This window comes from Erinaceus europaeus, chromosome 2 (genome assembly GCF_950295315.1).
Source record: "Erinaceus europaeus chromosome 2, mEriEur2.1, whole genome shotgun sequence".
Taxonomy (NCBI): Eukaryota; Metazoa; Chordata; class Mammalia; order Eulipotyphla; family Erinaceidae; genus Erinaceus; species Erinaceus europaeus.
The window spans coordinates 88,038,494-88,051,463 of record NC_080163.1 but is presented as its reverse complement, the minus strand read 5'-3'; the positions used below and the strand labels follow the sequence as shown (position 1 = coordinate 88,051,463).

General features: G+C 43.7%; 1 protein-coding gene across 3 annotated transcripts in view; it reads left to right on the top strand.

The window, feature by feature from the left end:
- The first annotated feature begins 333 nt into the window (after positions 1 to 333).
- Positions 334 to 12,970, top strand: part of SNX25 (sorting nexin 25) — a 160,511-nt gene continuing 147,874 nt past the window's right edge. Inside the window, exon 1 of one of the 3 annotated variants that reach the window (XM_060183812.1) lies at positions 334 to 1,037. In XM_060183812.1, the coding sequence (XP_060039795.1) occupies positions 636 to 1,037 (402 nt within the window). In that variant the 5' untranslated portion in view covers positions 334 to 635. The remainder of the gene's footprint in view (positions 1,038 to 12,970) is intronic. The other 2 variants (XM_007517663.3, XM_060183808.1) reach the window with 2 other exon arrangements.

The following is a 12,970-nucleotide window of genomic DNA, read 5'->3' as shown; positions in this document are numbered from 1 at the left end:
GGGAACTGCAAATGCTTCTAACACCTGCAGCAAAATTTTCCATCAACAGACGGCATTAGTGGTGGTGGTGGGGTGTACGGGAAGGGTGAGGAAGGAGGGAGAAGCGGGAGCGCTGGAAAAAGCAGTTTTAGAGAGGTTTGCATGTTCCCCCCACCCCCACCTCCGGGCGGGCCGGGTAGAGGCGGCTCGGACCCCGCCCCCTCGCGACCGGTGGGCGGGAGGGCCCGGGCGCCACCCAGCTGTCACTCAGCGGGCGCGGCCGCTCCCCCCCGCCCCCGGGCCTGACACACACTCGGGGCCGCCCCCGCCCGCGCCCCGCCTCGGGCTCCGCGGGCTAAGTCGCCGCACGGCCCGGACACCTGGGCGAGCCCGGTCGGGCAGCTGCGGGTCCCCGCGCCGGGTGGCGGCGCTCAGGGGTAGCGGAAAGGAGGCCGGCGGCGTCTGTTGGAGCCGTTCCCGCGGTGGGGCCGCCGGCGAGGGCATGAGCGCCGACTTCCTCAGCCTCCCGAGCGGCGGCGGCGGCGGCGGCGGGAGCAGCGAGGGGAGGAGGCGCCCCGCGGAAGCTACTGTCCAGGGCGGCGGCGGGAGGCAGGAGGGCAGGAGATGTGCCTGTCCTTAGCGGCACTGGAGGCAGCATGCACCCCGATGCCACCGACAGCAGCGGCGCCGGCCTTAAACCCGCTCCGGCCGCAGGCGCCGCCGCGGGCCGCGCTGCCCCGGGTGTCCAGGGCGAGCAGCGATCGGAGCGCCGAGCGGACGCGGCGGCCCCGCGGGGCCCGGGCGGCGGGAGCTGGTGGGTGCCGGTGGCCGTGGCCCTGCTCGCCGCGCTTTGCTCCCTGCTTGGCTGCTGGCAGGGGGCTGATGGCGCGGGGTCGTGCGACGTCGTGCCCAGACTCCTCGTGTACCTGGGCTGCGCCGCGGTCGCCTTCCTGCTGGGGTCCCTCTACTCTCTGGTCTGCCGGAGCCCGCAAGCCGCGCCGCCCGACTTCGTGGCCGCCTGGAGGCGGCTGGCCTCGGCGGCCCGCTACCCGCCCAGGGTGAGTACCGGTCTCCCCGTCTCGCCGCCGCCGCCGCCGCCGCGCGCCCGGGCGGCCTCGACCCTTCCCGCTTCCGGTGCTGGCTGCCAGCTCCCGAGACCCGGGTCTCCGCGCCCGCGCCCGCGCTCCCCGCCCTCCCCCCTCCCACTTGGCGCTGGAACCCCGAAAAGAATCAAGTCTAGGGATCTAGTCTTCCTGGAGGATAGATCTGAGCGTGTTCCCCGCCCCCCTCCGTCTCTCTCCCCCTCCACTCCGGGGGAGGGCGGGCTCCAGGTTTGGTGGCTTTGCCGACGTGCATATATATACATTCACAGGCTGGGTTAGTTAGTTGTTGGACAGTTGTCGTCAGTCAGGAGCTTGGTTGGCAGTTCTGGTATCTTTTTCCGGGTCTTGGATGTTGGTGCGGTTGGGGAGTGGAAGGAAGAAAGGGGCACTGGGCTTTTTCACTCGTACGCACAGGTTCTGCGCTCGATATTATTGGTCAATGGCTTCTTGGAATTCTTCTCATTAGGAGGTAACTTTGCCCATATAACAGATGAGGAAACTTGGATCCGAAAAGGTGAATTTGGATCATCTCCCGTCGGTACTTCACAGCTGAAGCCTATGCACACTTTTGGTATCACTAGCCACCATGTTGATAAATAATGCAGCATTTGTTAGTTTCTGTAATTTTTTTTTTTTTTTTGGAAGGCGACGCCAGAAATCGCAGTAGTTTGCAATCAGAAGAAAGCTGTCTTCTGCAAGAAATTGGGACATCAGCAGGGTGGCTGGGAATATAAGAAAGAACAGTATTTCAGATGCACTTTTCTATTCCTTGGTGCCTAACCACGACTTTACTTCTCAGCTTGCACTTACAACCTTTTAAAGGAAACTTGATAGCTTGAGGCTTATTGTTTGACTGAATGATAATATCATTAAAATGAAATTGCCCAAGCACATTGGGCTAAGGGAAGTACCAGTGGCTCAAACCTCCATAAGAAAATTTGTTAGTGATCACTGCTCCTTGGCTTTGTGTTTGTTTGCTTATATTATGGCCTATTTACTACTTTGTAAAAATCATTACACACTTCAAAATTATCCTTTCCCTAATCTGTTCAGAAACCCAGTCTGCAGGGTTGTAGGCAATGTGAAGCATCCTTACTCAGTAAATTGGTCAGTAATTTAGTGCATTAAGGAATAGATTCTTCTATTGTCATAAATACAGTAGTCTCAAAAATTAGTAATGATTATTTCACTTAAAAATTTTACCTTAGCTATTTTCCATATCAGATTTAACAAAAGTGATCCCCCACCTTAGTTTTCTCCTTCAATAAAGAATACAGATTTTGAAATTTTACGTAGTGACTACTGATCTCTAAATGACATTCCAATTATTTCAAGGTTTATTGTAATAAGTTATGATTCATTGAGTATGTGTTTACAAGCCAGGTACTATTCTGGAAGTGGATGATGAATCAAAAAGATGCATGGGAGGGGGGAGTTACTATGTGTTTTTCTATGCAAAAATAGGTTATGCCTTTTCTGACACCCCCCCCCCCCCACACACACACACACACACTTCACTTTTACCTCTGGACTGTCATACAGAAACATGGTTTTGCAGAGGCATATGAGAAAACATTTTTTTTTCTTTTTTTATTTAAGAAAGTATTAACAAAACCATAGGGTAGGAGGGGTACAATTCCACACAATTCCCACCACCCAATCTCCATATCTCACGCCCTCCCCTGATAGCTTTCCCATTCTCTAGCCCTCTGGGAGCATGGACCCAGGATCATTGTGGGTTGCAGAAGGTAGAAGGTCTGGCTTCTGTAATTGCTTCCCAGCTGAACATGGGCGTTGACTGGTCGGTCCATACTCCCAGTCTGCCTCTCTCTTTCCCTAGTAGGGTGGGTCTCTGGGGAAGCGGAGCTCCAGGACACATTGGTGGGGTCTTCAGTCCAGGGAAGCTTGGCCGGCATCCTGATGACATCTGGAACCTGGTGACTGAAAAGAGAGTAAACATACGAAGCCAAACAAATTGTTGAGCAATCATGGACTTGCCAAAGCTTGGAATAGTGGAGAGGAAGTGTTGGGGGGGTACTCACTGCAAACTCTAGTGTACTTCTGCTTTCAGGTATATATTTTGCAGTAGTTTACGGATACGTGTGAACATATGCTCTCTCTCACAGAAACTGGTGTATATATCTAGGTTTTGGGACTTTGTTAGAAAGTGAACCACCTGAAATGGAATTAGAGTATACTATGAAAGGAAAGGTCTCACCCGAGTAATGAAGCTGAAGGGTTGTCATTCCACACGTGAAGTCTCTGGACACAGTGTGAAGTGAAGCATGTTGAGGTGGCAATCATTTTAAAGGTGATAAAAATGAAGGAGCATCTGTAATCTTTCATGTATACTTATTGAAGATTTTGGGTAGTAGGGGTCGAGCATAATCAAAGGACAGTAAGAAAATGTATATGTAAGAAAGTGAATACATCAGAAAATTTACATCCTAATTTATATGTTACTTAGAATTGAAATGCATGGGGTTGGCAGGATAACTCACCTAGGACGATGCCTATATTTCTGGAACCCAGGCTGTAGCTTGATTGACACCACTGCATTAGGAGAATGTTCAGCCCTGTGGTTTCTTTCCTTCTGTTTGTCTTTCTCTTTCTGTCTAAAAAAGTTTGCCTGTGGGCAGTGAAGTCTTGTTGATGAAAAGAAAATAAAAATGTGCTGTATTCTTGTGTTTTTTTTTCTCTCTCTGTCTTTTTTTTTTTTTTTTTTTTGTATACTGATTTGGTACTATTTCAACCCTTAGTGTGCTGCATTCCCAATAATTTGTGTTTGACTTTTTAAAAAATGCTGTTTGTATGAATGGAAACATAAACATGTGGTGTAGTATAAAATCTCTTGTCAGTTCTATGGGGGTAGGAGCTGGACCACACAGGTCATCTAACATATGTGGAGGAGGAGGTTGTTTAGTAGAGAACCAAATGGTGTCTCTTAGTATAGCATTGACTGTTTTACTACAGAAAATTTCATTCATCATGAAAAAAGTGTTCTTATTCTTATACTTTTTTTTTTTTTTTTTGCCTCCAGGGTTATTATCACTGGGGCTCAGTGCCTGTCCCCTGCTCCTGGAAGCTATTTTTCCCCTTTTGTTGCTGCTGTTGTTTATTGTTGTTATCATTGCTGTTGTTGTTCCATAGGACAGAGAGAAATGGAGAAAGGAGGGGAAGACAGAGGAGGGAGAGAAAGATAAACACCTGCAAACCTGCTTCACCCTGTGAAGGGAACCCCTGGCTGGTGGGGAGTCTGGGGCTGGAACCAGGATCCTTATGCTGTTCCTTGCGCTTCTTGCCATTTGCGCTTAACCCGCTGTGCTGCCGCCAGTCCCCTCACATTTTGATTTCTTGTAGTATTTGCTAGAAATGTCACACACTGGGATCTACTCTATCTTTCCTCCTGATCTACTCTAGCCTTCCTCTTTTTCTTATTTGCTTCCATCTTTGGGGGGGGGGGGAGCAAACAGTTAAAATTAGGCAACTAGGAAAGCTGAAATTGAAAGGGGGAATGTGCTTTCATGTTCAGGAGTGTTTAGATGCTTTGCTTGGTTCATAGTGATTTTTATTGGCTGTACTCCGCGTGACTAGGTCCTGTGATTGACATATTTTGCTATGCTATCTAGAGATGCCCAAGAAATTACTGATACTAATGAAGGAAAGCATGTCCATTTGTGGTCACTAATTTAGTGCTTTCCCTCTAATTAATCTGTTTGTAGATTATCTCATATGTGAAAAGGTTTTCTTTCTTTCTTTCTCTCTCTCTCTCTCTTTCTTTTTTTCTTTCTTTTTGTTTCCAGGGTTATCACTAGGGCTTGGTGCCTGCACTATGAATCCACTGCTCGAGGCTATTTTTTCCCTTTTGTTGCCCTTGTTGTTTATCGTTGTTGTTTTTACTATTATTGTTGCTGTCATTGTTGGATAGGACAGAGAGAAATGGATAGAGGAAGGGAAGACAGGGAGGGAGAGAAAGACAGACACCTGGAGACCTGCTTCACTGCTTGTGAAACGACTCCCTTACAAGTGGGGAGCCGAGGGCTCAAATCGGGATCCTTATACCAGTCCTTGAGCTTTGCGCTATGTGTGCTTAACTCACTGAGCTAACGCCCAGCCCCCAGAAAAGGTTTTTTTAAAATAATTTCATTTTTTTCTCTTTATTTCTTTCTTTTTTTTCTTTATTTCCTTGTACACTGCTTCTGGAGGCTATTTTTTAAAAATAAATTTCTTATATTTATTTATTTTCCTTTTTGTTGTCCTTTTTTAAAATTGTTGTTGTTATTGATGTCATCGTTGTTGAATAGGACAGAGAGAAATGGAGAGAGGAGGGAAAGACAGAGAAGGGGAGAGAAAGATAGACGCCTGCAGACCTGCTTCACTGCCTGTGAAGCTCCCTTGCAGATGAGGAGCCGCGGGCTCGAACCTGGATCTTTACGCCTTGCGTTTCGTGCCACCTGCGTTTAACCTGCTGCGCTACCTCCTGACTCCCTCTGGAGGCTGTTTTTTCCTTTTTGTTGCCCTTGTTTATTGTTGTTATTATTATTGTTTTTGTTGCTGTCATAGTTTTGGATGGGACAGAGAGAAATTGAGAGAGGAGGGGAAGACAGAAGGGGAAAGACACCTGCAGACCTGCTTCACCGCTTGTGAAGCGACCCCCCTGCAGGTGGGGAGCCAGGGCTGGAACCCGGGTCCTTGAGCTTTGCACCATGTGGGCTTAACCTGCTGGACTACCATCCTTAATTGAGTAGGAGTAAAAGTTGTAAAAATAGTTTCATTTCTGATAGAATGTCTATCATATATTTAGAATTTGTTTAGGTCCTTTAAGGGTTTTTAGAGTTCTTTTTTTTTTAAAATATTTATTTTATTTATTTATTCCCTTTTGTTGCCCTTGTTGTTTTATTGTTGTAGTCGTTGTTGGATAGGACAGAGAGAAATGAAGAGAGGAGGGGAAGACAGAGAGGAGAGAAAGAGAGACACCTGCAGACCTGCTTCACCACCTGTGAAGCGACTCCCCTGCAGCCACGTGGGGAGCCGGGGTTCGAACCGGGATCCTTATGCCGGTCCTTGTGCTTTGCGCCACCTGCGCTTAACCCGCTGCGCTACAGCCCGACTCCCTGTTTAGGTCCTTTTAGGTAAGGCTAGGTTGATGCTAGTATTGGGAGTTCATATCCACACCCTGTTTTTAGAAAAACTTGGGATTGGGGCCAGGTGTTGGCTCAACCAGTTAAGCTTACATATCACTGTGTGTAACCTCCCCACCTCCACCTGTAGGAAGGAAGCTTTACAAGCTGTAAAACAGTGCTGTAGACATCTGCTTCTTTCTCTCTTTCCCCTCCTTGTTTCTATCATAATTAAAAATAAATAAATAAATAAATAAATAAAAGAAAAGTTGAACTTGAATTTTGTTTCAGGACTGCAGGCTGAGGCTGGTCTGCTCTTCACATAAGCCCAGTTGGCCATTTAGTCTTTCTTCAGATCTGCTGTTCACCTGGATAAGAGGCTCAGACTCAACTAGCTACTTCATTCTAGAATACGGTTCAGCCAAGGCAACAGCAAGAGAAATGTGGCAAAAAAGGAATCAATAGGATAGAAAACTTAGTTTCATTTCTTGGCCATTATTTCAAAGTGTATTTTCTAATAATGGAAAATTATATCTTGTATTTGGACTATATGAAGATAATAAGATAGCTTCTTTAATCTCTTATTTATTCTGTCACATAGTGTGAGCTTTCCTCTTTTCCATTTTAAGTTTATTAGAAACTTTAAAATTTGTGTTCACTCAGTTGAAAAATAAATGTGCAATTAATTGAGGATTGCAGAGCTAATGTAAGAATACTAGACATTCGATTCTAAACTAGGCACTTAGTAAGATATGGGAAGCTGTCATGGGAAGAGACTAAAGAATAACCTCTCAAAGTTTAGATTCACTAAATCTAATTGGTATACATTTACTGATAGCTGTTATTTTGATCTTGTTAGTTTTTTTGGCTAGTTAGTTGCTTAGTATTAATGCCAGACACAGAGTCCTCGTAAAAGATGGCTTTAGCCTTGAATGAGTAGATTGTTGTTTGAGAGGAGAACAAATTTAAGTATCCAACTTACATTTTCAGGTTTGAAATGACAACCACAGTTTCCTAGAGAAGAGTCAGAGCATTGCAAATGGCATCACTAAGAGGTTGGATAATTGCTTTTTATAAGTGGTTGGCAGTCTTAGTGTTGGAAGGATTCAAACATGATTCTCCCTGTCCCTGCCTCTCAGGCTAAATAGATTGCACTGATAGAGAAGACTTGGATGGAAGGACAGATGTTTATGGAGACAGTATAAACATTCACACAGCAGCCCACAGCTCTGGTTGGTTTGGGTAGGACTTCTGAAATGAGTTCTTTCACTAAGACAAAAGTTCTTTGAGTAAGTAAACTTAATTTAGTTACTTGAGGGGAAAAAGAAATAAGAACTAGGGAGACTATACATGGCCTCTTTGTGACTTTCCTTTATTGTGCTAATGTGACAAACTAATCCTGAATAATTTGGTAATGGATATTAGGTATAATATAACTAATATAATATAACTAATCCTGAATAATTTGGTAATGGATAGTACATTGACTGTCTTAAGAGTATTGTTTGCATTGAACCTAGGGCATAAGTCATGGTTTGTAGTGGGAAAGTATTTTTTGAGGAAGATGACTTAAAAAAATTTTTTTTTTATTATAAAAAGGAAACACTGACAAAACCATAGGATAAGAGGTGTACAACTTCACACAATTCCCACCAACAGAACCCCGTATCCCATCCCCTCCCTTGATAGCTTTCCTATTCTTTAATCCTCTGGGAGTATGGACCCAAGGTCATTGTGGGATGCAGAAGGTGGAAAGTCTGGCTTCTGTAATTGCTTCCCTGCTGAACATGGCCGTTGACAGGATGATCCATATTCCTAGCCTGCCTCTCTTTCCCTAGTTGGTTGGGGTTCTGGGGAATCGGAGCTCCAGGACACATTGGTGGGGTTGTCTGTCTGAGGAAGTCTGGTTGGCATCATGCTAGCATCTGGAACCTGGTGGCTGAAAAGAGAGTTAATATATAAAGACAAGCAAGTTGTTGACTAATCATGAATCTAAAGGGTGGAGTAGTGGAGATGAAGAGTTGAGGTGGGGGTGTCTCCATTCTATAGATACCTAGTAGGCATATTTTAGTTATATTCCAAAGGACCTGTTGCTATACTAGTGGTTATTTATTTATTTATTTATTATTATTATTATTTTTTGCCTGAACTTGAAATCTGATATGCAGGTGCATCCTAATTATTATCTGGGGAGGTGTTGTCATGGCTGGCAGAAGGACCAGAAAGCTGGATCAGGGAAGAGAGTAGCTCCCAAATATGGGAAAGGTGTATAAATATTGTTGACTGTAAACCCCATTGATTTGATGTGATCTGGGGCCCATATTCAGCTTAGGAGCCTCTGTGACCTCTGTATCCCTGTAGATATGAGCTCACATTCTGTGTCATGAGTAGGAACATTCCAAGCTGCCCCAATATCAGGACCCATCTTCCTCAGGTGTAGCATAAATTATATTGTCCAACCTCCCTTCAGAGGATGGAACATTCAAGTTGAGGGCAAGGTTCTATGGGGGGTAAAATGAACTTCTCAGCTCCTCCCAACAGAAGACCCTAAATCTCATATGGTATATTCTGTCCTTTAGATTCCTGATTATTAAATAGTTTGTTCTGCTTATATCTTAATGCTTTTTAGTCACCAAGTCTCAGATGCTACCATGACACCAACCTGACTTCCCTGGACAGATGACCTCACCAATGTGTCCTAGAACCCCACCTTCCCAGAGTACTACCCCACTAGGGAATGATAAAAATAGGCTAAGTGTTTGTATTGACCTGTCAACATCCATGTCCAGTGGAGAAACAATTACAGAAACCAGAGGGATCCATACTCACAGAGGGATAAAGAATAGGGAACCTTCCAATGCAGGGTATGGGATGTGGAACTCTGATGGTGGGAATTGTATGGAATTGTACCCCTCTTATCTCAAAATCTTGTCGATCATTATTAAATCACTTATAAAAATTTTAATTTTTATAAAAGTTATATAACCATATAATTAAGCACAAAACAAAAGTTATGCAGTGAAAAAAAAAAACTTCAGCTTTTTCATTTGGCCAGATTCACATTATAGAAAAATACAAATATGTATTCAAATAGAAACTTCCTAGATGTATAATCTCATAACATCTATGCAGTGATTACTCCTAGGAGAAAATTATTTTCTGGGCCTTTATTTACAGGAGATATTGTTTAAGATTAGTAAAGACAAATGTAAGTTACATGTAACTAGAGATATCTTCAAAGTAGAAAGATACAATACATCCTTGAATTTAGAATGTAAAAAATGCTACTCAGAAATAGCAGCCATATCGTGAGGAATGAAGAAAAGATATATTTGAATTTGGCAAAACTATCTAAAGGAAGCAGTGCCTATGTTCATAATGTGGACCAAAACAACAAAATAAACCAAGAAAACTTTCAGAGACAGACTACATTTACCATTTGGGATTTGATGGAAAGTGAATTAATGAAGCTGTGTGAATGGCAACACGTTCAAGAGTCAGTGAGATATTTCTTTGATATTATTAGTTGTCATTATAATTAGGTTTAGGAGTTTAAAAAAAAATTATTATCTTTATTTATTGGATAGAGACAGCCAGAAATTGAAAGGGTAGGGGAGACAGAGAGGGAAAGAGAAAGAGAGACACCTGTAGCCCTGCTTCACCACTTGCAAAGCTTTCCTTCTGCAGGTGGAGACTCGGAGGCTCGAACCCGAGTCCTTGAGCACTGTACCATGTGTACTCAACCAGGTGCACCACCACCCGGTCTCAGCTTAGGAGTTTTTTAAAGAGTGTCTTAATATAATTTCTTTTAAAAAATTTGTTAGCGTAGCTGGAGAGAGAGGAGACCAGGAACTTGTGGCTTAGCGGGAACGCAATGTGCCCTCGTTTATTAATCAGATACATCGCCTTTATGTATCTCTTCACCGGAAGTGGCAAAGGGAAAGGAAATGACTAGGAGAGGATGTGGAGCAAAAAAAGAGCTCGAACAGAACATAGAAAACTTCCATTTAACCAGTGGGGATTAAACCAATACCCTGCAGGCAGGGCAGGTCTCAGGCAAGATAGTGATTATGTAAATAAGATCACAGCATCAAACAATGCAAGGTAACCTGACGTGATGACCAATACGGATAAAAACAGAAGGGTTTTTAGAAGCAGAATTAGCCAAAGGAGAAATAATGACCAACGAAAATTTATTTATTTTAGGAGAGATAGGCAGACAGACAAATATAATAATCACAGCACAACTCTGACATATGCTGTGTTAGGATTTATAATGAGCACTCAACTAGGTGCACCACCACCTGGCCCCTCTGTGTTGGGATTTGAACTTGGGCTCTCATTTATGCAGTTCTCTTTACCCGGTAAACCACCTATGATGGCTTAGTATTTTTTTTAAACTGTTATTTATGCCGGGCTAGTGTGAGGGTGTTTCTTCCCGAGCATGTGCTCTCTGGGTTGGAGAGAACTCAACCAGAGCCAATCTGGGCTGCTGCTTACTCAGCAACACGAGAGAGAGACCAGGAACTCATGGCGGAGTGGGAACGCAGTGCATCTTTATTGATCAGAGACAACGTTTTTATATATTTTGAAACGGAAGTGACAAGTCGGAAAAGGAAATGGCTAGGAAAGGGGATGGAGAAAAGGAAAGAGTGGGAAGGTAGAAAGCTTCCATAGCAACTGTTGCGAAGGTTTTAACCGGTGGGATTAATTAATACCTTGCAGGCGGGGTGGGTCTCTGGCAAAACAATGATTATGTAAATAGACCATAGTATCAGCAATGGAGGATGGAGCAGAGTAGGGGGGCTGGCTTAAGGTCTGACATCTCCCCCTTTCTTTTTATCTAATGGCCATAGTATCAGGAATTTGGGGTGCTTTGTGAGGCAGGGAGTCTGATAGGATGAGGCACACCTTTGAGGTTACTACTGTCCCTTCTTGCTCAACCTCTCGGTAGAGAGAGAGACTAACAGGATAGACGCACCCCTCAGGTTCAAGCCCTGCCAAGCTCAACCACATCCTCACAATTTCCCGACATATTTATTTATTTTTTCCCTTTTGTTGCTCTTGTTTATTGTCATTGTTGTTATTGCTGTCATTGCTGTTGGCTAGGACAGAGAGAAATTGAGAGAGGAAGGGAAGACAGAGAGGGGGAGAGAAAGGTAGATACCTGTAGACCTGCTTCATCTCCTGTGACGTGAACCTCCCTGCAGGGGGGGAGCCGGGAGTTCAAACTGGGATCCTGATGCTGGTCAGTGCACTTTCCGCCATGTGCGCTTAACCCACTGCCTGACTCCCTAAGTATTCTTTTTTAAAATAAAGATGCTCCACTGTTTATTCATAAATGTGGAGACCGAAATATCCTAAGGTGAAAGTTCTAAAGGAGTCTAAATTCTGATCAGTCTTAGGCTTATTATTTCTAATTCTTGACTCTTCAGCTGCTGTTGTTTTGGGAGCATGCTCTGATGTCACCTTAGTAATTGAATGTTGCCTTCTTAAAAATATCTTAGGACTCCAACCATATAATTCTGGGAGGAGTAAGAGCCCTAGATTCCTTAAAATATCTGAATGCTTATAGTCAGAATAGCACATACAATTGTACAAAAAACTTGACTCAGCATGTTTGCTCTTGAGGGTTGAGACATTAGAAAATAATGGTGCCTGTGGAAGGGCATCCATATTAACACGATGAAAAAAGACAGATTTGTCTTATTTCTTCTTTTTTTTTTTTTGAATACAATTTTGCTTTTGAAAGAAAAAAGGGCTCTTGTAGATACTCTGAGGGCCAGGACTTGGGCCCAAGTTACTCATTTTCATACTCTGCTTTAATCCTGTTTATATAGCTTTTCCAGACCCAGTGGAGCTTTCCAGAAAGACCAGTGGGTTTAGTTGTGTTTGGGTTTCTCAGCTCAGGTGCTGCTTGAGAAGAATAAAGTTAGGAGTGTGGTGGGAGTAGATAGCATAATGGCTTCAAAGCCCCAGGTTCAGTCCCCTGCATCATCATAAGTCTGGTAAAAAAAAAAAGTTAGGAGTGTGATTTGTGCCTGCTCTGCATCTGGGGCTAGTCAGTGCTTGTCAGGTACACAGTGCAGTAGTTCATCAGCCTAGAGTTTTCATATCCACAAGTTGGCTGGACAGGAAAATAAATATGGTAACTCCAACTTAAGTGTCTAAGGCCAAGGGATAGACTGAGTGAGACACAGGAACTTGTTTAAGCTATTAGGGTCTACTTCATAGGCTTTAAAAAAATGTATCATTGTCATTGGGAAGTTAGTGGTTTTTACTACAATTGTTGACACATGGGTACAATCTCTAATCTTGTGCAATTTCTCTGGATAACACTCATCCACAACTTAGATCCTTTTCCATCATTATGCAACAGGACTCCAAGGTTCTTTTCACCCTCTTCTCCCTTCTTCCCCAGAATCCTTTGCTTTTAGTGCAACACACTGCATCCAGTCCAAGTTTCACTTTGTGATTTTCCTCTCCAGCCTTATTTTTTTTAAGCTCTACCTGTAAGTGAGATCTTTTGGTATTTGTCCATCACTTTTTATCTTATCTCACTTAACATAGGCTTTCTTATTTTAGTGTTGTATTTCTGTCTTGGAAAATTAGATAAAGTTTTACCAAAACTTTTTTTTAAATTATTTTATTTTATTTTATGTTTTTTTAGAGGCAGCAGAGCAGATGGAGTGAGATCATAGCACCAAAGCTTATTCCTTCAGTGGGGATTGGGCTCAAACCTGGGTCATGCATGAGACAAAATAGCAC